Raw genomic sequence first — 25,265 nt, forward strand, 5'->3', positions numbered from 1 at the left:
AATAATTAAAATTTTGTATACCTTTCTTACATGTTTATAATGTTTTGAATTTAGAAAATTTATATATATATACACACAATATATATATATATATATATATATATATATATATATATATATATATATATATATATATATATTGTGTGTGTGTGTGTAGATGAATTTTGAATGTCTAACGTCTATAAAACGGTAAGAAAGAACTCATACACTTCATGCCACAACGGTATATACACTTTGATTGCTAACAGTTTCTTTTTTTTTTCGTTCTGAAATAGAATAAAGACACCCTTTTCACATTATAAACACAATAAGAATATTTTCAAATATTGTACTTGGTATTTTATTTTCTTCAAATTAATGACTCTGAAGAAATCTTCAAATAAAGATGAAACGTTGAAGAACATATAATTTGGTTTATCCCTATTTTATCTCTCCATCACGTCGGGATATTATTGCGCTTTCTTTCAGTTCCTCCTTTCTTCTCTATTTAACACGAAGCTCGATTTAGTTACCTCCTTCTCCAAAAGCAAGATTAGTCCCAAAGTTAGTTTTAATGTGACTCTACCAAAAGGACACACTCAGCCAGTTGCAAAAATAGACTGGTTCATTTTCTTAAGGATGAGAGCACCTCAGATGATAGACAATAATTCACCGCCCCCCCCCCGCCGAAATAAAGAGATAAAAAGCAAACTTTTACTATCTCTGAAAGGATGAAATAATTCCTAGGAGGAGGGTCCCCTGAAGTAAAACAGATAATATGCTTCAATCCTAGTCTAAAGGCCATATAAAAATATACTGAATTCTGAATTAGATTTTAAATTTTTGAAAAAAGTTGTCCTCACTTTATTATCTTTTTCAGGTTTTATTTTCTTTCCAACGACGAATTGCTTGAGATTCTTTCCCAAACCAGGGATCCTTTGGCTGTTCAACCTCATCTTCGGAAATGTTTTGATGCGATTCAGTTTTTGGAATTTGAAGGTATTTATAGTTTTAATAAAGAAGGTGCACACGAATTATTCTAAAGATTCCTTGGACATTGTTTTTTGGAGAGGTGCGGGCAGATGCATAGTCGCATCTCTATGAGACACTTCGTCAGTTGGTCTCCATTTTTTTTTGTTTGTAACAAACCGCGATGTGGAGTATGTAACATAATAATAGAAGGAAACACATACACATTCAAAAACCCAACACAAACATTCAAAATAAAAAAGGATCTAAATTGCACTTCCAGAAATGTTGTATATGCACTAAGATGCACAGCATGCAACAAATCCTACATAGGCGCCACAAAAAATGTCAGCAATAGAGTGGCCTTACATAAGAACAACATCAAAATTGCAGATAACACACACCTCTATGTTTCAAAACACGTACACACATGCAGTGGAAATAGCTTTAAAATAATGCCAATCTTCCAAACAGACAATTATTTTTATTTACTTACACAGGAAAAAAATTTAATAACAAGATTCACTCCCGAACTGAACAGAGCCTAATATCAACACACAAAAACATGAAATGCAAGACACACTCGCATGCATGTACATATACATATACACACCCACACATAAATCAGAACCGACACATTAAAACACACACACACACACATACACACATACAGCCACACACAGACATAACACCCCATAGAACCATAGTGTAATATCTGTTCCAACACCTCGCTCCCCCCTCAGTCAGTGGAGGAGAAATCCTTCATGACTGAGATAACTATCATCCCTTCTATCATCCCTCCTCCCATACCTATACCCCACCAAGTGGCGACCCTCCTCTGGGGAACGAGATCTTCCCTACACTAAGAACCGATCCTGGGTCTGGCCATACAAATAAATAGAAATATTAAAAAATCCCCTACGTATATTTATAAATACACCTCTTTATCTAAACAAACATAATATTAAGAATAATCTACAACAGTGTAGTAAATAATGGGCAATCAACAATTCCTCCACTAACCAACAATCACGAGGTTCTTTGCTCAGCAACCGAGAAGGCTAACGTGCTTGCCAGTCGGTTTGTCTCAAACTCCACACTGGACACTCTAAACCACCCCCTACCTCAATTTCCTATTCGGACAGACGCCACGCTTGACGATCTAATAATCACTCCTGCTCAGGTGCATGCTATCATAAAAAACCTTGACACTTCAAAAGCAAGTGGACCCGACCTCATCCCAGCTGTGCTATTAAAAAAGTGCTCAGCCGAAGTAGCTCCAGTTCTCTCCAAACTCTACAACAAATGCCTTAATGAATCATGCTTTCCGGGCTGTTGGAAAACTGCTTCTGTGGTACCAGTATTCAAGAATTCTGGCGAAAGAACTGACCCATTAAATTATCACCCCATTAGCCTCCTACCACTTTTTGCCAAAATATTTGAGACCTTAATTAACCATGCTCTAGTCCAGCACCTTACAGATGCTAAACTTCTGACCGACCAACAATATGGATTTAGACAAGCCTGTTCCACGGCAGACATCCTCACTGTAATCTCTGAACGCATATACCATTCACTGGACAAAGCGGGAGAGGGCAGAGCGGTAGCTCTAGATATATCTAAGGCTTTTGACAGGGTATGGCATGAGGGTCTCCTCAGGAAGATTAGATCATACGGTATCACTGGTAGAATACTTAACATAATTAAATCCTTCTTAGATAAGAGAAAAATCCAGGTTGTCCTCAACGGTCGTACATCCAAACAATATGATATAAATGCGGGAGTGCCCCAGGGATCTATCCTTGGACCTCTGCTGTTCCTGATATTCATAAATGACCTCCCCGACAAAATTGCCTCTGAGATGGGTATATATGCTGATGACACCACACTCTATAGCAGGCACGACAGGAAAACAAATGAACATATATCTAAAGTAATGGCAGAAACACTAGAGGATGACCTCCAATCAGTAGTGGAATGGGGACAAAAATGGATGGTCACGTTCAATGCCGCCAAGTCAAAACTGGTTTCATTCAATAATTACAAGAAACCTTCTCTACCACCTATAGCAATGGCCAACGACTCTTTATCTGAGAGTACGTCTCTCAAGCTCCTTGGCCTAACGTTCACAGGAAACATGAGCTGGAACAATTACATCGAGAGCATTGCCAGGGCCGCTGCAAGGAAGGTGGGCTCTCTCTACCGTGCTAGAAAACTTCTAACACCCGAAAGTATCCTGTACCTCTATAAGGCCACCATTCGCCCATGTATTGCTGTCATATTTGGGCTGGTGCATCTGCTAGTAGTGTCTCGCTCCTAGACAAGGTTCAAAAGAGAGTCGCAAATCTGATAGGCCCTAAACTGGCATCTAAGCTTCAGCCTCTGTCCCATCGTCGAAACGTTGCATCCCTCTGCCTGTTCTACAAGTATTATAATGGTGAATGCTCTGATGAGCTGCAAGCACTTGTGCCCCCACGACGTAAACACCCTCGAGAGACCCGACAAACTGCAAAATCCCACCCCCACACTGTAGAGATCCCTAGATGTAAAAGATCTTTCTACTCCAGTAGTTTCTTCCCCAGAACTGCTAGACTTTGGAATTCCATTCCAGGTCACTGCTTCCCCAACTGTACTGACATGCATAAGTTCAAGTGCAACGTGAACCAACATCTCGCTGCCCAAATCCCTACATAGTACCCCAGTAGATGTTTCCCCTGATAGTAGCCCCCTACACCAAAGTGGCAATGTGCCTTGTTTGGGGTGAAAATGTAATTAAAAAAAAATTTAAAAAAAAAAAAAAAAAAATACACGAACAGTTAAAAATCACAATACTAAAATCTAAGAATCCAAAAAATAAATATCAAAATTGAATGAAAACACCCCTACCCTTATTTCAAAGGAGCTGCCCCCCCCCTCCTCACACATACATTAGTAACGACGTTGGATCACAGTTACCTTCCTAGGTAAGCAAATAAATTTATGATACTATAAAACAGAACATACATTCTTCAAACCAATAAAAGAAAACACACACACACACACACACACACACACATCCTACCTATGCACCAAGTTGACCAAGTACCAATGGGCCCCTCACCTCCACTCAAGTAAGAGTAAAAAAGGAAAAAATGAGAAAAAAACAAAGAAAGATAAATAGAAACACAAGCAGAGAGAGAGAAAGAGAGAGAGAGAGAGAGAGAGAGAGAGAGAGAGAGAGAGAGAGAGAAACATAAGACATCAGTGACCACAGTCCAGCCCAATGAACCAGTAATAAAAATTGGACATACGAATGAAAAGTAGAATCATTTACAAATATTTCCACCTCTCGGAACATTTCAAATGAACTACGAAAATGTTCTTTTACATTTCGAACACATCTTGAATATATTCTAATCATTTTAAATACTTTCTGAAGGGGACGCTTCACAGAACGTCTGAAACACGTTATAAACGATTTCAATGATTTAAAAACATTATTACAATGATCTAAACATAATTTTCAATGAAAAATCAAAACACGGAATAATAAAATAATGTTAAAAAATACACATTGTTGGTGACCACCCCCTTATATATATATATATATATATATATATATATATATATATATATATATATATATATATATATATGTTTCACACGAATTCCCATTCGCCTTTTCTTCCCTTTTTTTTCTTTTTCGTATATCTCAGAGTATTTGCTCTTGCGTGACAATTTAATTCATCTTTTTGCATCTTTTATAACCAACGATTAACTCCTGATAAGTTTGTTGGTGAAACGGGCCCCTAGGATTTGTATGTATATTATTTTCAAAACGCTGTAAAGTTTTTGTACTGTTAAAAAGTTATTTAAATTCAGCAACAATATTACCAACCAGGAAGGCACCAAATAACGTTTGTTTTCGATTTTTGTTTCTTTGTTTCTTTGTTTGTTTGTTTTTTTGTTTTTTTTGTTTTTTTGTTTTTTACAATGATATCTAATCGAATCTCAATCACCATTTACTAACAAGGTTGGAATAACAATTAGGTGTAACATCACAATGGAAGTGACTGAAGAGTTGCAACACTTCAGGATAGAAGACCAGAGAATACTTATCCTGATTTGGTCCTCTGGAAGAAAATGTACGATGCTGAGATTCAAAACCTACTGTGATTCCAGAGAACAGTGCTGTCTATTATGTATTTTCGTAACGATCTCATCGTATTATTATTAATGTATTGTGATGTATTGTACGGCACAATCATGTTGACACACCGGTTCTTGCCAGATCACTGAAGTTAAGCAACGTTGAGCCTGACCAGTACCAGATGGGTGACTATTTGGGAAGGCTAAGCGCTGTATGTATCTTCTGGGACAGTTGGGCGTGGGACCAGCACCCTCACCTCGAAAAAAGAACTCCTCACTACAAAAGCATCTACAAAGTTGTGGATGACCTATGCCTCTCCAGGGGCTCAAGTCTATGGATGGATGGGATAGTAATGTGTTATTAATAATGTATTAATTATTGCTGCGAAAACATTTGTATAAAGATTATCATTTGAACACTTTTACTTAAAAAAATTCATGAATCTATTATTTTTTGCAGAACCTGAAACTACAGGACACATGGATACAGTAAAAACAATTTTAGCCCTTATCTCACCAGAGGGAGAATCTATCAGTTTAGGGAAGGTAACCAATATTTACAGTTTTTGTTCTCACTTGTCTATTTAACTTCAGATATAGTTTCAGTTTGTGTGGTGCATATATAAATATATTATGTACCAATTGTAATGGACGGGAACCCAGATTCAATCATTCGAATTATTCAAAATGGCGGAAGTTCCACTGAAATACACCTTTTGTGATAAACTACTAACATTCAAGCATATTCTAATCGACTTAAAAAATGTAGGAATACCTGAGAGAAATACTTTTCATGGACAAAATATGCTGTTCGAAAATCTGCCTGTCTTTCAAATGATAGATTACCCGAAAAAATTAAATAATTTCTAGCTCCTATAAAAAACAACAAAGATACAATTAAATAATATAATTTTTTCAGAATTTATCAAATAACTATTTTAAAAATCCATTCTAAACCACAAAATGATCTAGAAGGTTGATATATTGTAAGATCAAAAATCTTAATCCCAAATCGACGCCTAATCACCGGATGTAGTTTAAGGTCATATTCGAATCAATATTTTTATTTATCCTGTATTGATATTAAAAAAAAAAAATTTTTTTGTAGGGTTTGAAGACTCGTGGAAGTGTAGAGGATTGGCTTCTGAAAGTTGAAGAAACCATGTTTAATGTCCTCCGTCTTTTGCTGAAGAAATCAATTGGTGACTTTGCGACGATGCTTTACGATGAGTGGCTCTTCAGTAATTCTCATCAGGTAAATGCGAAAAACCTTACCTCATACAATCCGTGTTTTTAATTGAAAGACATAATAACTAGGCTAAGAAGTTCCCTTACATGAACACATCACTCAGTAAATCTCGGGCCTAACTCGTAAAATATTTTTTTTAATTTTTAGGCATATTTAGTCGTAAAGTGGATTATATTTTATTTAATTTGATGCTAAGGAAATAAAAGAGATGGGCGACCACCTTAGTCTTAGATATTTTTATTCATCTACAGTCTCCTTGTAGAATGACATACTAATTCCAACGATGTAACTTTTGCAGAACAATTTTTTTTATCTCAAAATATAACTCAGTTTCCAATATCACTTCTTCATTTGAACAAAATCTCTTTCCTTTGAGCATTCTTTTGAAGTCGAAAAACAACCAGTAGAATAAGATCTAGAGATTAGGGTGGATGCTGAAGCAATTTTAAGTGCATTTCATGTTGTTTTGTCATCGCTGCAATCGACTTGGTGCATTGTCTTGGTGATAGAGTATTTTACCGATTTCTTCCTTCAATTGCACCAATAATGTATAATCTATTATTCACTTTTGATAGTTCTTCTTTTCTCAAGATAATTAATTAACAAAACCTAGATCGGAATTCAGGTTGGAAACCCATATCAACAAACTTGAAAGGTAAGTCAAAGTGATAAACAAGATGAAAGCGAATAGAAGAGGATGGAAAAGTGGAAATATGACTAGTAGGAAGAGGCTAAACAAGAAACATGAAGAACTGAAGCAAAATAATAGCAGAAAAAGAATGGAGATTAAGATGATATAAATATAAACCAAAACAGTGTAAGCAAAGCAGGACCTTTGAAAACAAGGAAATTCTATCAAAATGTAAATGGAGGAAAAATAAAAACAGAACAACCGGACCCAACAGAAACAAAACGCTACTGGAGCGAGATATGTAAAGAGTGACAAGATCAAGAAAGAAATGTTGAATGGCTGAAAGATATATGAAAGATGAGCTACGGAAAATTGAAAAAGGGACAGAAAATTAAATCAACAAGAAAACTTTCAAGACAACTTTTTAAAAAACTGACAAACTGGGAAGCACCAAGTCACAAAGGAATACATGCATACTGGTTCAAAAAATCACAACACTACATGAAAGGCTAATTCAAAACCTGAATAAAATGTATCCATGAAGCAGACGTGCCGGAATAGATGACCAAAGGTAGAACTACACTGGTACAAAATGATTCAGAAAAGGGAACCACTCTCAGCAACCAAAAACCTATAACATCCTATCTACCATATGGAAAATACAAACAGCATGACTGAGAAAACAAATTTACCACTCCTTTAATAATCGTGGACTACTTTCTGAGAAATAGAAAGGATGCCAAAAAGGAAAAAGAGGAACATATGACCTTCTATACATAGACCAAAAGATTCTGAAGGCGGTAAAAAGTAGAAAAAAGAATATAACCATAGCATAGGTCGCCTACAAAAACGCATATGATAGGATTCCACAAGTATGGGTAATAAAATGTCTGAGAATGTGCAAAGTACTAGGCAAGATTATCAACTTGATAGAAAATGCAATGAGAACATGGAGACTTGAACTGATAAGCTGATGGATAATATATAACTGAAATAAAAATACAAAGAGGCACCTTATAAGGAGATCCTGTACCAGGTCTTATAGGATTTCTAATTTTACACAGTATTCATTTGAGGTTTGGAAGATTTTCATTGGTTGAAAATTCTTTGGAGTTAACACCTGTAGCATTTTGAATTTTTTATTTTTACCATTTGGAAAAAGTCAGTTTTTGTAAAATCATTTTACCATTTGGAAAAAGTCAGTCTTTGTAAAATCATTTTACCATTTTTAAAAAATCCGTTTTTGTTAAATTATTCGACTGCTATGTTTTTAATATTCTGTATTTTTATTATTTTTTCAGGTCGTTCTAACAATTTCTCAGATTATGTGGTCCCAAGATATACATCATTGTTTGGAAAGTAACGATGATCGTCTTCAATTAATGAGGGACTTTGAGCAAAAGAACTTTTCAGTGGGTATTTTTTAATTTAAATGAACATATACAAATGAACATAAAATAGTGAAATTTAAATTTCTTTCTAAATTTTTTTTTATTATTTCTAATAAAATATTCCAAATATTTTGAGCAGGTTGTAAATTATATTCCAAATATTTTGAGCAGGTTGTAAATTATAGTGCAAAAAACTTGTACGTATATTACCACTTTTATCGTCTCACCAAAAGAAAACATTTTAAAAAGAAGTGTATATTGCACATTATTTATTTTTTAGTTTTGGTGCCTATATTTTAGCATTTAAGTGCATCATTTTTTATGGGTTTTTTTTTGGTTTTTTTATTCAATTTTCACCCCAAACAAGGTACAGTGCCACTTTGAAGCAGGGGGCTACTATTAGGGACTTAATTAGCGAGGTCATAATGAATGGAGAAGAGTAGAAAGATGTTTGTTAACATTACACTTGAACTTCTGCATATCATTGCAGTTGGGAAAGCAGAATCCCGGAAGGGAGTTCCAAAGACCCGCAGTTCTGGGGAAGAAACTATTGGAGTAAAAGGCTTTCTTGCACCTAGGGATCTCTACTGTAAAGGGATGAGACTTAGTAGCTTGTCGGGTTTGTCGGGGGTAGTTACGTCGGGGAGGTACAAGTGTTTGCAGTTCGTCAGAGCATTCACCATTAAAGTATTTGTAGAACAGGCAGAGGGATGCGACATCTCGTCGATGGGACAGAGGCTGAAGCCTAAATGACAGTTCAGGACCTATCAGGTTGGCGACTCTCTTTTGAACCCTGTCCAGAAGCGAGAGACAAGCAGCAGATGCACCAGCCCAGATGTGACAACAGTACTCCATACATGGGCGAATGGTTGCCTTATAGAGGTATAGGATACTGTCAGGTGTAAATTGGTAAATGGAGAAACTGTTTTTTCTGTGTTTTATCAGATGTAGAATCTCATTTTGCTTAAAATCCTGGAAGTTGCGTATTTATTTCACTATCTGTACTTATCTATATATTAGTGATGGGACGATTCCAATATTTTTCCCGATTTCGATACAATTACTGATTCCAATTCCGATTCTTTATAAATCTCTAAATATTTAATTATATAGTTGTATTTTTCTCCAATCACCATAGAAACACACATGTTAAATGTGCAGATATTTTCCTAAGCATAAAAATATACTTGCGGGGCTAGATCTATCGATTTTAGCTTCACTAGTGGTTAAAAATCAATAAATATTTATTAGTTAATAATTATTACCAGCAATGGAAGACTTTGTTTTAAACAAAATCAAATAAAAAAACACAATTAAAAGAATCGTTTTGGCATCGGAAAATAAGTACAAATTTTTCCGATTCCAATACCGTCAAATATTCCGATTTTTCTGATTCCGATACCATAAAATATTCCAATTTTTCCGATTCTCGATTCTCGATTCCGATTACTCGTCCCAACACTACTATATACCTATGTTGTGGTGTTAGTAGTTGAATAAATGACGAAAAAGACACAGTCACAATTAAATAAATATTAATAAAATACATAAACGTGTTAATTGAACAATATCTTTGCTCATGGCAGGATTAGTTGTGAACGACCACCTGCTTCGTGTGCCTGTCACTGACTCTCTTGTAAACTAATGATGATAATATAACAAAACAAAAAACGTTTATTTTTAAATACTGTTACTTGTTTTTTCTTCAGGATTTGAACAAGCTAGCTGCCCTAGTGAGAGCCAACCCCTCAAAACTGGGCCGTGCCACCTTATGTGCTCTGATAACAATTAGTGTGAACGCTAGGGACATTGTGACTGACATGGTCCACAGAAAGGTAACAAGAACATTTTGCCATCAAAACTTTTTAATTCTTTCAACATTTTATGTGTTTATTTATGCTTCATTAGTAAATTGGTAACAAAAAAGCAGAATCTTATTTCAACATTAATAAGATAAAACATTAAAAAGAAATTGGGTGCAATTACACTATAATAGCGAAATTCGGAAAACGAAAAAATCGATTAAAAAAACAATAGTATCCATTGACTTTTTATGTCAGTTTCAACTAAAAGCAATGATATCTACTTAATTGTCATGCTAGAAGTACTTAATTATTATCACATTATTTAAAGCAAAAACACGACTTTTCGATCTTTATTATAAAAAGCCCTTGCCATATTTCTTTGAGAACATGTGACATAATTACAAGGGAAATAACTCAGTTATATTAAAAACAAGCCAACTACCTCAGTTATATTAAAAACAAGACAACTAACTCATATTTATGACTGTTAACGCACAATTTATTTTTTTTAAATTAGCGATAGTTACACGTTATTTACCCCCCCCCCCGAAACTCTCAGGTGTTTTTTTAAATCAAACATTTTATTTTTGCTAATTTTCGCCCCAAAAATGTTTTCTTTAATAATTTTTCTCCATTGTTTTTTGTAATTTTTAGATATAATCATTATTGGTTTGTCTTGAAATTCAATATTAAAACTTTCGACTTTTGCTATTGTAGTGTAGTTGCACCAGAAAGGGTTAGATTTTTTATTATTATTTTGTTATATATAAACCTTTCCTATCTCAGTGAAATTTCTCATAAGTTCAGATTATTTTTTTAATCTCTTTTGAAAAAAAAAAAACGCGACGAAAATATTTTTTAGAAACGTTCATCATCGCTTTTTTTTAATCATATGCTTTATATTAAATTTGCCAAAAAAATTAAAACACTTTTAAGATTAAAAACAAATATATAACAAATAAATGTTACCAAAGGCTTGCCTTTGGTAACATTTATTTGTTATATTTTAGTTACTTTTCTACTTAGCTGAATAAGTTTTTAGTATTCTTATTTAATGTAAAATGTTTATTCGGTTCAAAAAACAAGTATTATTGAACGCTACTGGAGAACAAGAAAAAAATGGACATGATGTCTTTGAAGTTTCGACAAAGACTTTAAAATAAGAAATAAAACAAAATAGTGGTAGAAACCCAGCCATAAATGTTACTGTGACATTTATTTGGGTGGGTTTCTATCACCATTTTTTTTTATTTCTTATTTTAAAATGATTATCGAGACTTCAAAGCTGTAAAGAGACATGGCAGACATTTTTATTGTTCTCCGGTAGCGTTTAATGTTACTTGTTTTTCGAACCGAATAAACATTTTTTCATTAAATAAAAACACTAAAAAGTTATCCAGCTAGGTAGAAAAGTAACTTTATCTTGCCTTTGATAACATTTATTTGCTATGTATTTGTTTTTTTGTTTTTTTGGCAATTTTTCGTACCTCTGGGGATTGTAATACAACCGCAAAATTTCTTAAAATTATTTTTCATTTTCGTAACATTATTATTGATATGAAAAATATAAACGTGCATGTTTGCATGCAACTGAAGCAATTAAACAATTAGCCATAAACAAATTCATAGGTAAATTCAGTCTTTATTTTTATTTTTTTATTTTTTTTTTTTTATTTTTTTTTTTTTTTTGCATGTCTTCGTTAAAACAGGTAGACGATGTGTTAAGCTTTGACTGGCAGAAACAACTTCGCTATTATTGGGATGTAACACAAGATACCTGCATTGTGCGCATGTCCAACTCCATTTATACTTATGGCTATGAGTATCTTGGAGCTTCACCTCGATTAGTCATTACACCTTTAACGGTAAGCAAAAAGACCATTTTGATCGTCTGCTTGGTATATCTTGGAAAAAAAGAGTAAAACAATTAATGAACTAATCTAGTTTCATCCTAATAATAAAAAAGTATAATTGCACAAAACTTTATTATGCACATAACTATTAGTTATTTTTTTATGACTGTACACGATTCGATTTATCCAGCATTTTTGTTTTTTGAAAGTAATATCAAATTAGATCGATAACCCATTTCTAGCCGGTATTATTATGATGAATGTGTGTATAATTGTGTCCGTTGGTATATTAATGTAAGCAGAAAATGGCCGACGAGACATTTCGCCGTGAAAATGTATTTTTTGTTTGTTTAAAACAAATACTGGATGAATTTGTGTAATGTTTGGTGTACTGTTGTTTTTCAAACATAGCACGTAAGTATATAATAAAAGCTTCGCATTATTTTGTTTATTTTATTTTATTTATTTTTTACAAACAGTTTTTAATGTTAGGACAAATTGGTCAAGCGCTCTAAGTGATAACTATTTTCTTTAACTTTTTTTAAACCAAATTATTTAACTGGCAGGAACTATGGAAATTTTATTAGTAATTAAAGAAATAGCTTTAAATGTTATAATTTTATGTACATATTACACATATACATACTTAGTTATATATTAGTTTTATTTATTCAGATGTAAATACATTGAAAAATCAAATGGATACCAAAATAATGAGTATAAGAGTCATTTTAGATTTTTTTTTGTTGTTGTTGTTTGGAAATATTTGTAGTTTCATTTTTGTCTTGCAACCAAAATAGTAATATTATTATTAATTGTATCGGGCGTATACGCAAAATAGCATTCAAAACTGACAAAGGGTATACAAAATATTTTGTGACTTATTTTCTCCTCCCCCTATTCAAAATATTTTGTGAATTATTTTCTCCTCCCCCTATTCAAATTATTCTTTTTCAAAAAAAAAAAAATACTTTCATCCCTACCCTATTCCTCTTCCCATCACAGACAATTTTTTGCCTGAATCTCTCAACAATATTCTTATGTTATGCCTGATGGGATGTTCCCATGACAACCGAAGATATAACTCAGTACGCCCCTCAAGGAGAAGGTAATACATACAAGGATAACCTCGTCGTGACGAAACGGAGTACACTGTCTGATCCAAAGCATAAGTGATGCTTTGTAATCTATATGATTTCATTGTTTTCTTGGCACGATCATGAAAATAATAAAAATCGAAAATGTCCATCTGCCTCAACTGCTTATCCTGTTTTTCATTGCCATTATAATCAACCTCTGTTTCAAAATGGTAACAAACTGCCTGTCTTAAAATATAAAATTTGCTTACACCTTCAAATTCATAGTTTCATCTTTATTTGAAGCAATTAATTTTTTCTCGCTTTTTTTTTCTTAAAACATAAAATTTGCTTACACCTTCAAATTCATAGTTTCATCTTTATTTGAAGCAACTAATTTTTTCTCGCTTTTTTTTTTCTTAAAATATAAAATTTGCTTACACCTTCAAATTCATAGTTTCATTTTTATTTGAAGCAACTAATTTTTTCTCGCTTTTTTTTCTTAAAATATAAAATTTGCTTACACCTTCAAATTCATAGTTTCATCTTTATTTGAAGCAACTAATTTTTTCTCGCTTTTTTTTTCTTAAAATATAAAATTTGCTTACACCTTCAAATTCATAGTTTCATTTTTATTTGAAGTAACTAATTTTTTCTCGCTTTTTTTTCTTAAAATATAAAATTTGCTTACACCTTCAAATTCATAGTTTCATCTTTATTTGAAGCAACTAATTTTTCTCGCTTTTTTTTCTTAAAATATAAAATTTGCTTACACCTTCAAATTCATAGTTTCATCTTTATTTGAAGCAACTAATTTTTTCTCGCTTTTTTTTTCTTAAAATATAAAATTTGCTTACACCTTCAAATTCATAGTTTCATCTTTATTTGAAGCAACTCATTTTTTCTTTCTTTTTTTTATTTTTTCATCCTTGCTGTGTGACTTTGTTTCATCTGTTAATCATGCATGCAAATTTCTTTTAATTTTTTTTTTATAATTCTTTAATTTCGTTTAAAATTGGAATTCTTGTATGTTTAGAATCGTTGCTATTTATGTCTCATGGGAGCCTTGCAACTCGACCTTGGTGGTGCCCCAGCTGGTCCAGCTGGAACTGGAAAGACTGAAACAACAAAGGATCTTGCAAAATCATTGGCCAAACATTGTGTGGTCTTCAATTGTTCCGATGGTATAGATTATAAGGTATGTTTTTACAAGTATATACTGTTTGTTGTAAGTCAAAAATTAATTCATTGTATCCGTTGCATAAGAGTAAAACCAATCGCAAACAAAGGGCACATATTTGATGAACTGTTTATAGCAGTTGAATTTTTTATAAGAGTTTGTTTCCTGTGAATGTCGGTATCATGAGAACAGTAGTTTAAGAATTTATTGATTAAATTTTTACACACACACATACATCTATTGTTTTATATATAGAGATTTATATATTATAAATGCTGTAACTACCAACATGTAGTTAAATTTTATTCAGAAATGTTGCGAGGGGGGGACTTATTGTAATGTGACCGTTACGCTCGAATCATGTTCGTTACGGTTCATGCCTCTCTCGGAACCCCATGCCGTCTGCGACCGTCAAAAAAGAACAAATAGACCCAAATAAATAAATCTGACTTTGGTCTTTTTTCTGTTTTAGCAAAAGGGCATTTATTACCATTACTTTAAAAAAAAAACAATACTTCTTGTTTTTTTTTAACTGTTTATTTTGTCTACCATGAGATTAACAAACCAGCTGTTTTGACATCAGCTTAATAAGTCGCTCGCTGCCACTGCGGGGCCACATGTCTTTCTTTCTGCTCCACTACATGCCGTCGTAGGCAGCCATTTTTCGTCTTCAACTTTACACGTCCATTTTTTTTTTAACCGCATTTTTTCTTCTGCTGACCACGTGGTACATTTTTCTCTGCTCTTTTTTTTTCTTTTGATACAAGCTAGCACACACTTTCTAATTTACATATGTGTTTTTTCGGCTACTGCTGCTAATATCTTTGCAAGTCAACTATTTTAGAGCTCCTGCTGATATTTTTTCGCGTGCTCGTACGTGTTCTCTTACATTATAATTTATCATCATTATTTGGTTTTTGAAACTGAAGATGACTAGGAAAAATGATCATCAACAATATTATATAACTTAATAAGGATTATTTACATGCAAAAAAAAAATCGAAAATTATGAATGAATTGAACAACGTTTGATTACTTGTGAGGACGATGTGTGATAAATATTTGTTGACATTGGATTTCAAGACTATCATCTTAAAGTCTTCAGGAAAGCAGATGTGTTCGACATATAAAAGTTCTTGGAAACAAACTCTGTTCATGTAAATTCCGTTTGGTGTTATGGTACACAACAAAAAAAGAAAGTTCTTTGCAGTTGTGGTAATGAGAAGCATTCTTGCTGTAAATACCTTGAATAGAGTTTTAGCTTTTTTGTTTACTAGAAAATCGCCACTTAACAAGGCCAAAAGGCCATTCGAGGATAAATGTTAATGAGTGGTAGGTGATTAGTAAAGCAACATCATGATGATTGGGGGAAATTTGGCAGATGAAAAGTTTTGAAATTTGGCAGATGAAAAGTTTTTGAAATTTAGCAGATGAAAAGTTTTTGAAATTTGGCAGATGAAAAATTCTGCCCAACGTTAGACACGTGCAGGAAGGAAAGAAACTTCTTTTCAGCTGTGGTAGAGGATGAGTTCTTGTTAATGTTTTACAAAAAGGATTGTGAGCAGTTATCTGCTTTTTCTCTCTCTACGCATTTTGTTAATACTACGAGATGCCTTCAATAAGTTTCCAGGCTTTTTTGTACAGGCATTTAAAATTGTCGCAGACTCTTGAAAATTCAGTATGTTATTGCATCTTATGAGATGGTTGACCAATTTTTATGATTTCAGCATGAACAGCTACAGCAGAAATTGGAATACACCCTACTAAAGCCTGATTGGCACAGCTGGTGAATTTCAAAAATGCAATATGGACGTGAGGACACTTTAGAAGGACAATATGCAATAAAATTATGTTTTAAACTTGGAAAAATGAAACATATGGAATACTTCAGATTGCTTTTGGACCATCTTGCATGAATCGAGCATCGGTTTTTGAGTGGCATGAGAGATTTAAGGAAGGCAGAGAGTCGATTAGCCAAATAAAGAATTTCATGGATAAGGATTGTCGTGTGCCTATAGTAAGTGTACAGCTTGATGTCAGTGTGAAAACTGTACACAATTATTCGCAAGAAACTGAAAATGCAGAATATTAGCACACAAAGTTTATAACAAGGATGCTCCATCTTTGTCACAGACTATTTGACGAAGATGGACGTCAAGACAGTTCCTCACCCTCCCTATAGTCGAGACCTTGCTCCGTGTAACTTTTGATTATTCTCTAAGCTCAAGGAAAACCTTAGAGGCTGTCGTTTTGAGACAATTCAAGATATGAAAGAGGCTGGCATGAGGGTCTTTGACACGCACACACAATAGGACTATCACACTTCCAGTTGTTGGAATGGTATAACAAGTGCATTGCAGCCAGAGGAGATTACTTCAAAGGGAACTAGAGTTGCATGTGTGTACTATGAATAAAGGTGCCCTGACGAAAAAAGTCTGGAAACATTTAAGGCATTTCATATTTTGCTGATTAGAAATACAAATCAAATAAATCTCTCATTGTTTACATAAATATTTTTACCTTTTTGCCTTCTCATTACTTATACCCTCTCCACTCCTTTCGGAGCCATAATTACAAAAGTATGAAAAATCATACCATAAATTTTGACCAACAAACATAAGATATGCAGGTATCTATAATACCTCAGGGAGATGAACGCCCCTGCCTTGCACAGTTCCAGATCACTCTTGGGCAACGCGTAGCACCTGTTAACCTCCCTCTGATATCCTGAAGGGTTACCATTGACACTGGAATTGAAGACGGCCATGTTGCAGCCCGCAGGAAAGCAGTCTCATAGTAATGTGTTTCACCAGCAGGAAGTTATTGAAAACAAACACTATTCATGGAAATTCTTCTTGATGCTATATACAAAGACAAAGAAAGAAAGGTTGTTTTTTGTTGTGGAAGAAAGATGTCTTCTAGTTATAAATCTCCTATAAGAAGGAACCAGAGATTGAGGATCAGCCTAGCGTTTTCCATGTAAATAACGATAGAGCAGAGAAAGACTAACAATATTTCTTTTCTATAAAAGGGGCTGTAAATAGGAAGGAGGAAGTCAAATGGTTATTGTTATATTACAATGATACCAGTTGTTGTAGCTCAATCCCTGGTATGAGTTATTGTAAATAAATGAGCGTATGTAAGCCAGAAGGACAGACAAAAAAGTTTAAATAACAACTTTTATTTTGGATGAGTTAGTGAAATTGGTATTGTCCTCTGTTAATTATCTACATGTGCTACTGTCTGCCAAGTCACGAGAGGTAGTCGGTTAATGTAGACAGTACTCCTTGTTCACGGAGCTGTTGATTACTGGTGATGGCAGCGGCGCTGCTGCTTTATTAATAATAAAAATAAGATGGAGATGGCAGCTGTGCTGCTGATTGTCAAAGGATGGTGTCGGCGCTGCTGCTTGACTGTTGAAAATATGGTGCTAGTGGCGACCGTGTTGCTACTGATTGTTGCAGAGATGTTGACTATGATGACCACACTCCTCAAGGCCTGAGCACACACTGCTGCTACTGCTGGTACCGGGTTGAATTTTGTTGGTACTGCTATATACGTTTTGCGTATGTAAATCTGAAGAGATATGCAATATAACATTATGGACAATGTCTTCAGTAGACTGAGTTCAAACCCAATCGTATTTATTCTACCCATGTATGACCTAATACTGTTGGAAAAGGTATGAACCCCAAATTACTGTCAACTATTAGTAATCAGTATAATATATATAAGTACTGTGACTCATCTAAATAAGTTAAAGGGTTGATATGCCAAAAACCAAACGAAAAAATCCAATTTGATAAACTATCTACAAAGCATCTATTGTATTTCTCTTTGTCTGTCTGTCCGTTCATCTTTTTTTGGAAATTATTGGTCTGGTCTGACCGAAATTTTGTATGGACCTTTGCTATGCTAAGGTGCTGTGAACTAAGTATTATGGTATCTGTTTATTGCACGGTTAAAAATTAATAAGGATTAGTAACTATAATACCACATTTACCTTAGACATTTTCTCAGAAACTATTTGGCCAATCTGAATGAAATTTTTTATAGACTTTTGTTATGACAAGTGCAGCAAACTAAGTATTAGGGTATCTGTTTGATGCACAGTTAAGGATTAATAGGAATTAGTCAACACAATACTACACTTATTCTAGGAATTTGGCATAAAGTAATCATTCTAAGTTAATGGGATATAACTTTGGCTCGTTTTTAATAGGCTCGTTTTTAATGGGCTAAAAAGTCTAAGTTCAATTTCAAGTGAAGCAACTTAAGCAAAAAGGAGCTAAGACACTCGATATTTAAAATGCATGATGGAACAATTTAGCTGAGTAAATTAAATAAACGGTTCAGTTCGAAATTTCCAGAAATCAGAAAAAAGCAATAAAGCAATTATTTTTACCGAAAATCATCACAGAAGATACGTTGCTAGTCTTTTATTACTCTATCTTTCTTTTTATGGCAGGTGCTCGGCTGAGCTTTAATCTATATTCCCTCTCCCTCTGTAAAAATTCATAACAAAAACTCGTCTAGTTACAACCACTATCAATAATTTTTATTCTTCTCTATCTCATGAGCAAAATTTCTTCTCAAGAACTACCTGTCTGTGAAACACTATACCGCAGGGCTTCTTCCTAGTTGACTACAACATTTTTCAAATTCAGTGTAAACAAATTCTTGTTGAGCCACCCTCTTAAATAATAAAATTGTACCCAATCAATACCATCATTACAAATCATCACGGTGTTATCTCACTGTCCATCAGACATTCATTCAACCCTAAACCTAACCCCAACTCTTATCTTTGAGTGGCCTTTGGGCCTTGATAACTGGTGACTCTTTAGTTAAAAAAAATTGGTTTTCTATTTTTTCCTTTTGATATACTTTTTCAATACTTAACATTAATGTTTTTTCTTTCTTTTATTGAAGTTGCATTGTTTAATCTTTGAATATTGCTAATAAATTTTGATTGATTTCAGATGATGGGTCGTTTCTTCTCTGGTTTGGCCCAGACAGGCGCATGGTGCTGCTTTGATGAATTTAATCGAATTGACATTGAAGTGCTCTCTGTCATTGCTCAACAGCTGATCACCATCCGAAATGCCAAAGTTGCACGGGTATTTATAAAAAACAAAAACATTATTCATCTCCAATTATTTTGAACAAGAGTAAAAAGAATTAATTTCTTCTTGAAGATGTTGCCAGTTCAAAAGTAAAATTTTAATGGTATTCTATTACAAATCTTCTATCTATCGATTCGAAATTGGTCCAGTGGTAGGATTTCGGATAAAAGAACTAAGCTCACCATCTTTGAATTTTGATGGAGCTGTCATCACTTTAACTCATATTTTTGGGAAATATATGAATCCAACTCTCCTAGCTATGGCTTTCCTTCTAGATGTGGTCTCTAGATTAGGCAACTATTATAGAAGAAGGAAAATTCTGAACCAAAACATTATTTATTGGTGTTGTAGCCAATGTTTGTATAACTCCGTTCATATCAGAAATGTCTGTATAATGCTATGCAAGCTGAATTAATATTCAGGGCAGACCAGAAATGAAAAGGGCCGTATACAAAATGCAAATTATCTCTCTCTTTACATATTTATGTGAGTATGTGTGTATATAATATATGTGTGTGTGTGTGTGTGTGTGTGTGTGTGTGTGTGTGTGTGTGTGTGTGTGTGTGTGTGTGTGTGTGTGTGTGTGTTCGTCCACTATTGATTCTGAAACAGCTGGGCTAATTATTGGAAATTTCATTCAAACACACTTTATGAGTCTAGAAGTGCTCATAGATAAGTTTTGTATTGGAATGCCTCTGATAAGTATCAAAAATCGATAATTGAAAAAATCTGATTAAAGAAGGAACAATGCGATTTTGACTAAAGTTAACACCCTATACAGTCTAACATCACAAGTGCGTTTGATTAGTTTTATCACCGCACAAGCACTGCATATAAAATCAACAGTATCTTTTTTTATAAGACAGGGGCGCGTTTGAAATAAATGTTTCTGTTTAGCACACAATTGAACCATGGTACTTGACTTTTGAACTTTAAACTTCAATTCAAGCCATTATATAAAAATAATGTTATAAAATCATCAGTGTATTCTTTACAGTACAATGTAGAATTATATGTATTATGGACTAAGTCACTGCAAGGAGGCATGTGAAGCATCCTCCTGATGCACGGTGGTGGGTCCCTGACTAGGACAAGGAATCAATCGATTTAATTGACGAATTTGCGATTTCACTGATTTCAATGACAAGTATTGGAAGCGTCGGCATTCTGTTACATTTCTGTCGAACTCGGGAACCTGCACAAAATTTTTAACAGAATCCTTTATTTAATCCAAGGAGGTAGTTTGTTCTCGTTCCATAACCGGGCAGAAGTCCTAAGTAATCTGCACTCCTATTCTGTGTATTGCTTGCATTGAGGACTGAACCTGCAACTTAAGTGTGACTTACTGTTGAATTTACCGAGTTCATTATCCGTTATGCCATAGGTCTTTGCAGACAATTGTAGCATGAATTTTGGGAACCTTTAACTTATTTTTGTGTTTTTTAGAAGTAAAAATTACAGACAGATTAGAATAGTGAATAGTAAGACAAAGAAACAGTGCATATGTTGAGTGATGATTAGGGCTTTGACAACAGAATATTCTTTTCATATTTTTTGACTCTGGGGTATATATCCGACACAGTTAGACACAGTTAATCAACCGAGAACCACATCACTCTATATAAAAGCATATAAGATATCAACGGATACACACTCGAGAGTTAAAACAATGAAAAGAATATGCTGTTGTCCTAGCCCTAGTGATAATCATCTGTCAAACTGAACTAGCATAGAATTTAACACAATATGGCGACTGCTAATTATTAAGCTAGTATAGAATTTAACACAATATGGCGACTGCTAATTATTAAGCTAGTATAGAATTTAACACAATATGGCGACTGCTAATTATAAATAATAGGTGAAGTTACAATTTTTAAAAATTGTATCTGATGATTGCAGAAGGATAAAACACTAGTGTCTGGAAGTATTAAAAATATTTATAATTATTTCCTTTAAGAAAAATGTTTCTTAAGTATTGAGAACTGTCTGTAAATGAAAAGTCAGTCAGTTGGCCTTCGTGTGAGATGATGACCTTCACTCACTCGATCATTGTTAGTTAATTATGGTAGTCCATCCATGTAGATGATGACGTCTTCTTCATCATTTTTATTTTTTATTGACTCTGTGACTCCATTGATTACTATAAAGCCTGATGCGTGATCTACACTACAGATAAAGCACATAAAAACAGGATTTGGGTTTTGGTGGTGAGTGGTCACTGCTCGTCGGTGTCTCAGTGGGCGACGCTCATACTCGCTGTTGAAGAAGGCCATCCCACTATCACATGTGAAGTATCAATTGTCTCTGTCTGTTGCCAAAGTCTCCAATATATTGAAGGGGATATTGCAGTGCTTGAGGGTGAGCTTGATGCAGTCTATATAGCGTTTCTTTGGGCAGTTGATGTATAGTCAGCTGTAAGGGAGCTGACCAAAGAGAACTCTTCAAGGTAGTCTGTTTAAGGGCATCCCGATGACATGGCTCAACCATGGAAGCTGACGATGGATAAGGAGTAACTGTAGAGGGGCAACTCCAGCTCTCCTGCAAATCTCTGAATGGAACACCTTGTACCACCAATGAAGGCCGAGGAGCTCCTGTAGTTGTCTGATGTAAAATGGCTTCAGCAGCCTGATGTTATCATTGTAGATCCACATTTAATAGTGTTCATGTTATCATCGATGTTTAAATTCACTTGAATATTGTTTGCGGTTGATAGTGGCCCTGTGCTTATATTCCTTGCAAATGGAGACAAAGATGGCTTCGTTGAAGGGTTCGAATCCCATGACCAGCAAAAATCATAACTTCCTGCACTGATGATTTCAAAAGGAAGAAGCACTAGTGTCTGTAGGTATTTTGGTGTAATAAATAGTGATCTACAGTAAGATTGTCATCATTTTTATTGGTTGCTACGCTAAGATGTAAGAGGGATATCACTCTTTTACCTGGATTCTCCCACTTACTCTTGATCCTCACTTTATAATACTGAATGCTTCGTAAGAATGTATCAAGTAACATTTTTGGAGGGTCTTTGAAATAACTAGACCAATAGCAAACGCTAACCGTTATGCAAAAGAGGCTGATATCTCATATCATCATCATCATCATCATCATCATCATCATCATCATCAATTGGTGCCCTACCTTGTACAGGCATTGACAGCTATTGTTCTCCATCTACCTCTCCCTCGAAGCATTCATGAATTCATTGTTGCTCATTATTTTTGATCTTGCCCAGGTATTCAGACTGTCAACGTATGTTTCTTGCTGTCGTCCTTTGCCTCTTCTACCCATGATCTTTCCTGTCAAATTAATCTGTTCTGTTCCGCTTTTTTCTGTATACATGGCCCATGAATCTCATTTGTCTTTTTCATACTGTTCTTATTAGAGACCTTTCTGTGTTTGCCATTTTTAATACCTCCTGGCTTGTTTTCTTTTCTGTCCAAGATATCTTCCAAATTCTCTTCAGGAACCAAGTTTCAGTTGCCTCTAGTCTTTATCGTGTGGTGCAATTATAGGTGATTGTCCAGCACTCACAATCGTATAATAGAACAGACCATACGTTCGGAGTATTATCTCATGTAATAAACTTTTATTCTATCTTGTTGATGCTTTATTCATGATAACAACAACAACAACAACAACAAAAACAGGAAGTTTCATCTTGTTTCATTTGACAGACATTGCAATATTGCTAATTTTGGGACCAATTCTATTTGCAGGTATCTCGATTCATGTTTGAAGGTCGAGAAATTAAACTTAGACGAGACTGTTCCACTTTTATAACAATGAATCCTGGTTATGCTGGACGTACGGAACTTCCGGATAATTTGAAGGCACTTTTCCGACCAATCTCAATGATGGTGCCTGATTATTGTGAGTTATTATTTTACACATCTGGAAGGAAACCAGTATTTTTCTTTTTTTTTTGCTTTTTTGTGTATTTCCTCTCTCTCTCTCTCTCTCTCTCTCTCTCTCTCTCTCTCTCTCTCTCTCTCTCTCTCTCTCAAGCAAGCAAAATAAGAATAGCAGCATAAATCCAGTTAGAGAAACCTCTCTAAGCAAAGAATAAATGGTGGTCTTCTTGTTTTGCGACAAAAAAATAACACTGCAAAAACTCAAGAAGATTCGGTCTATTTTATAAAGCTGTTCTGACGTTGGTTCCTTCTTATCACACGTAGTTATAAATAGAATCGCCCAAATCTAATGTGGTCTTACCTTCCTATTATGTCAAAAATGTTGCAACACTTTAATAACAATATCACTTAATATCTACAGAAGGCTTATCATATTTTTATTTAAAAAAAAATGTTAAACAGATCTTTTTCTATTTTGTCATCCAAAAAATGGTCTCTCTCTCTCTCTCTCTCTCTCTCTCTCTCTCTCTCTCTCTCTCTCTCTCTCTCTCACACACACACACACACTATTACAAGTTGTCTTTTACAAAGGTGACGTTATACTATATGTACTTATTATAGTATAGAAAATAATATTTTAATTTGTAGTAAAAACAAACAAATAGTTTAATTTTTTGTTTATTGAGCGAATGACAGCTCAGTAACCGTTGTGTTTGTCTTAGAATTAAACCAGAACCAACGCAGGACAACAACTCGATTCAACTAAAACTTCAGATTGTGAATTTATCTCTTTTCAACATTGCATCCAAACTTGAAAACTGCAGAATTTATCCTGAATAACTTACCTCCACCACCATCCCAGATATAAGAAAATAATATCTGCTCACATGTGTCTTTGCCTGGGTTTTATACTCTCTCTCTCTCTCTCTCTCTCTCTCTCTCTCTCTCTCTCTCTCTCTCTCTCTCTCTCTCTCTCTTCCCGTAATTTCTCACTTCCCAAGCCACTTATTAATAATATATCTATATATCTATAAAAGTGAGAATGTGTGTGAGGATAATTCTCAACCTATATACTCAACGAATTTTTGATCTACAAACTTGAAATTTGGTATATAGAGTATTCAGACATGTGGAAAACTTTTTAATCGGTTTTCGTCCGGAAAAACTGTCTGCTAAGAGTTCAAATTTTAAAATGGGTGCATGGGGTCATCAGATATTTATCGGTTTGTCAACTGTTTCACAAATCGTTCACATGACAGATTCCTTATGTTAAAAATAAGTCAGTTTCAGAAGACTTTTTAAACGTGTCAAGTTGGCCTAATGGTTATCGTACTTGACTCACTGTCTTTAGGTTTTGGTTTCGATCTCAGCTCCAGTATTTTTTTAACTTACAAGAACTGAACTGTTAAGAAAAAAACATGTAAGTTAGAATCCATGTTCCTTTCACATATATAAATCACGTAGTTCTCATATTATAGCAAAAGTTTAACATAACGGAGAAATAACTTTTGTAAATGGTATTCTAATGTCATACGGTAATGGTACTGATCTTTCACGTATCATAGAAGTCTTGATAACCGTTGAAACAACACAACTCTTTCATAATCTCTCAAATCCAAGCATTAATTTCTTAAACTTCAAGGTTTTATAATTTTGATGGATGCATCCTTTCAATCAATTTTAGTGACAAACAGATTGGCGGACTAACTGATGAGCAAGCGATGTATGAACATAACTAAAAATACTATTTTAAACTTAAATTTGACACATTCATGAAAAGGCTGATTCAAACTGAACCCTATATAACCTGGTTGAACTAATTTGTTCAGTCGTAAATCAATGAACATAACGGCATAAATAAAGTGGGAATTGATTCAAATATGCCTTGTACAGATTATTCCAGTATCTGGGTAGATGCCAGATACCTCCAGATTGCAACTGTCCATTGCTTACATTCAGTGTTCCACCATCTGTCTTAGAGAGTGGAGGATTTCGTTTGTTGTCATAAATACATTTTTTTCAAT

At 34.2% G+C, this 25,265-nt stretch overlaps 1 protein-coding gene across 1 annotated transcript in view; it reads left to right on the top strand.

The window, feature by feature from the left end:
* LOC145245776 (dynein axonemal heavy chain 6-like) overlaps positions 1-25,265 on the top strand; it is a 265,159-nt gene that overhangs the window by 29,975 nt on the left and 209,919 nt on the right. The window contains exons 11-19 of the mRNA XM_080107390.1: positions 860-978; positions 5,537-5,622; positions 6,185-6,331; positions 8,258-8,368; positions 10,057-10,182; positions 11,862-12,017; positions 14,118-14,279; positions 19,244-19,381; positions 23,107-23,260. Of these exons, the coding sequence (XP_079963516.1) occupies positions 860-978; positions 5,537-5,622; positions 6,185-6,331; positions 8,258-8,368; positions 10,057-10,182; positions 11,862-12,017; positions 14,118-14,279; positions 19,244-19,381; positions 23,107-23,260 (1,199 nt within the window). The remainder of the gene's footprint in view (positions 1-859; positions 979-5,536; positions 5,623-6,184; positions 6,332-8,257; positions 8,369-10,056; positions 10,183-11,861; positions 12,018-14,117; positions 14,280-19,243; positions 19,382-23,106; positions 23,261-25,265) is intronic.

This window comes from Euprymna scolopes, chromosome 23, assembly GCF_053919585.1.
Source record: "Euprymna scolopes isolate OS-2025 chromosome 23, ASM5391958v1, whole genome shotgun sequence".
NCBI classification, from domain to species: Eukaryota; Metazoa; Mollusca; class Cephalopoda; order Sepiida; family Sepiolidae; genus Euprymna; species Euprymna scolopes.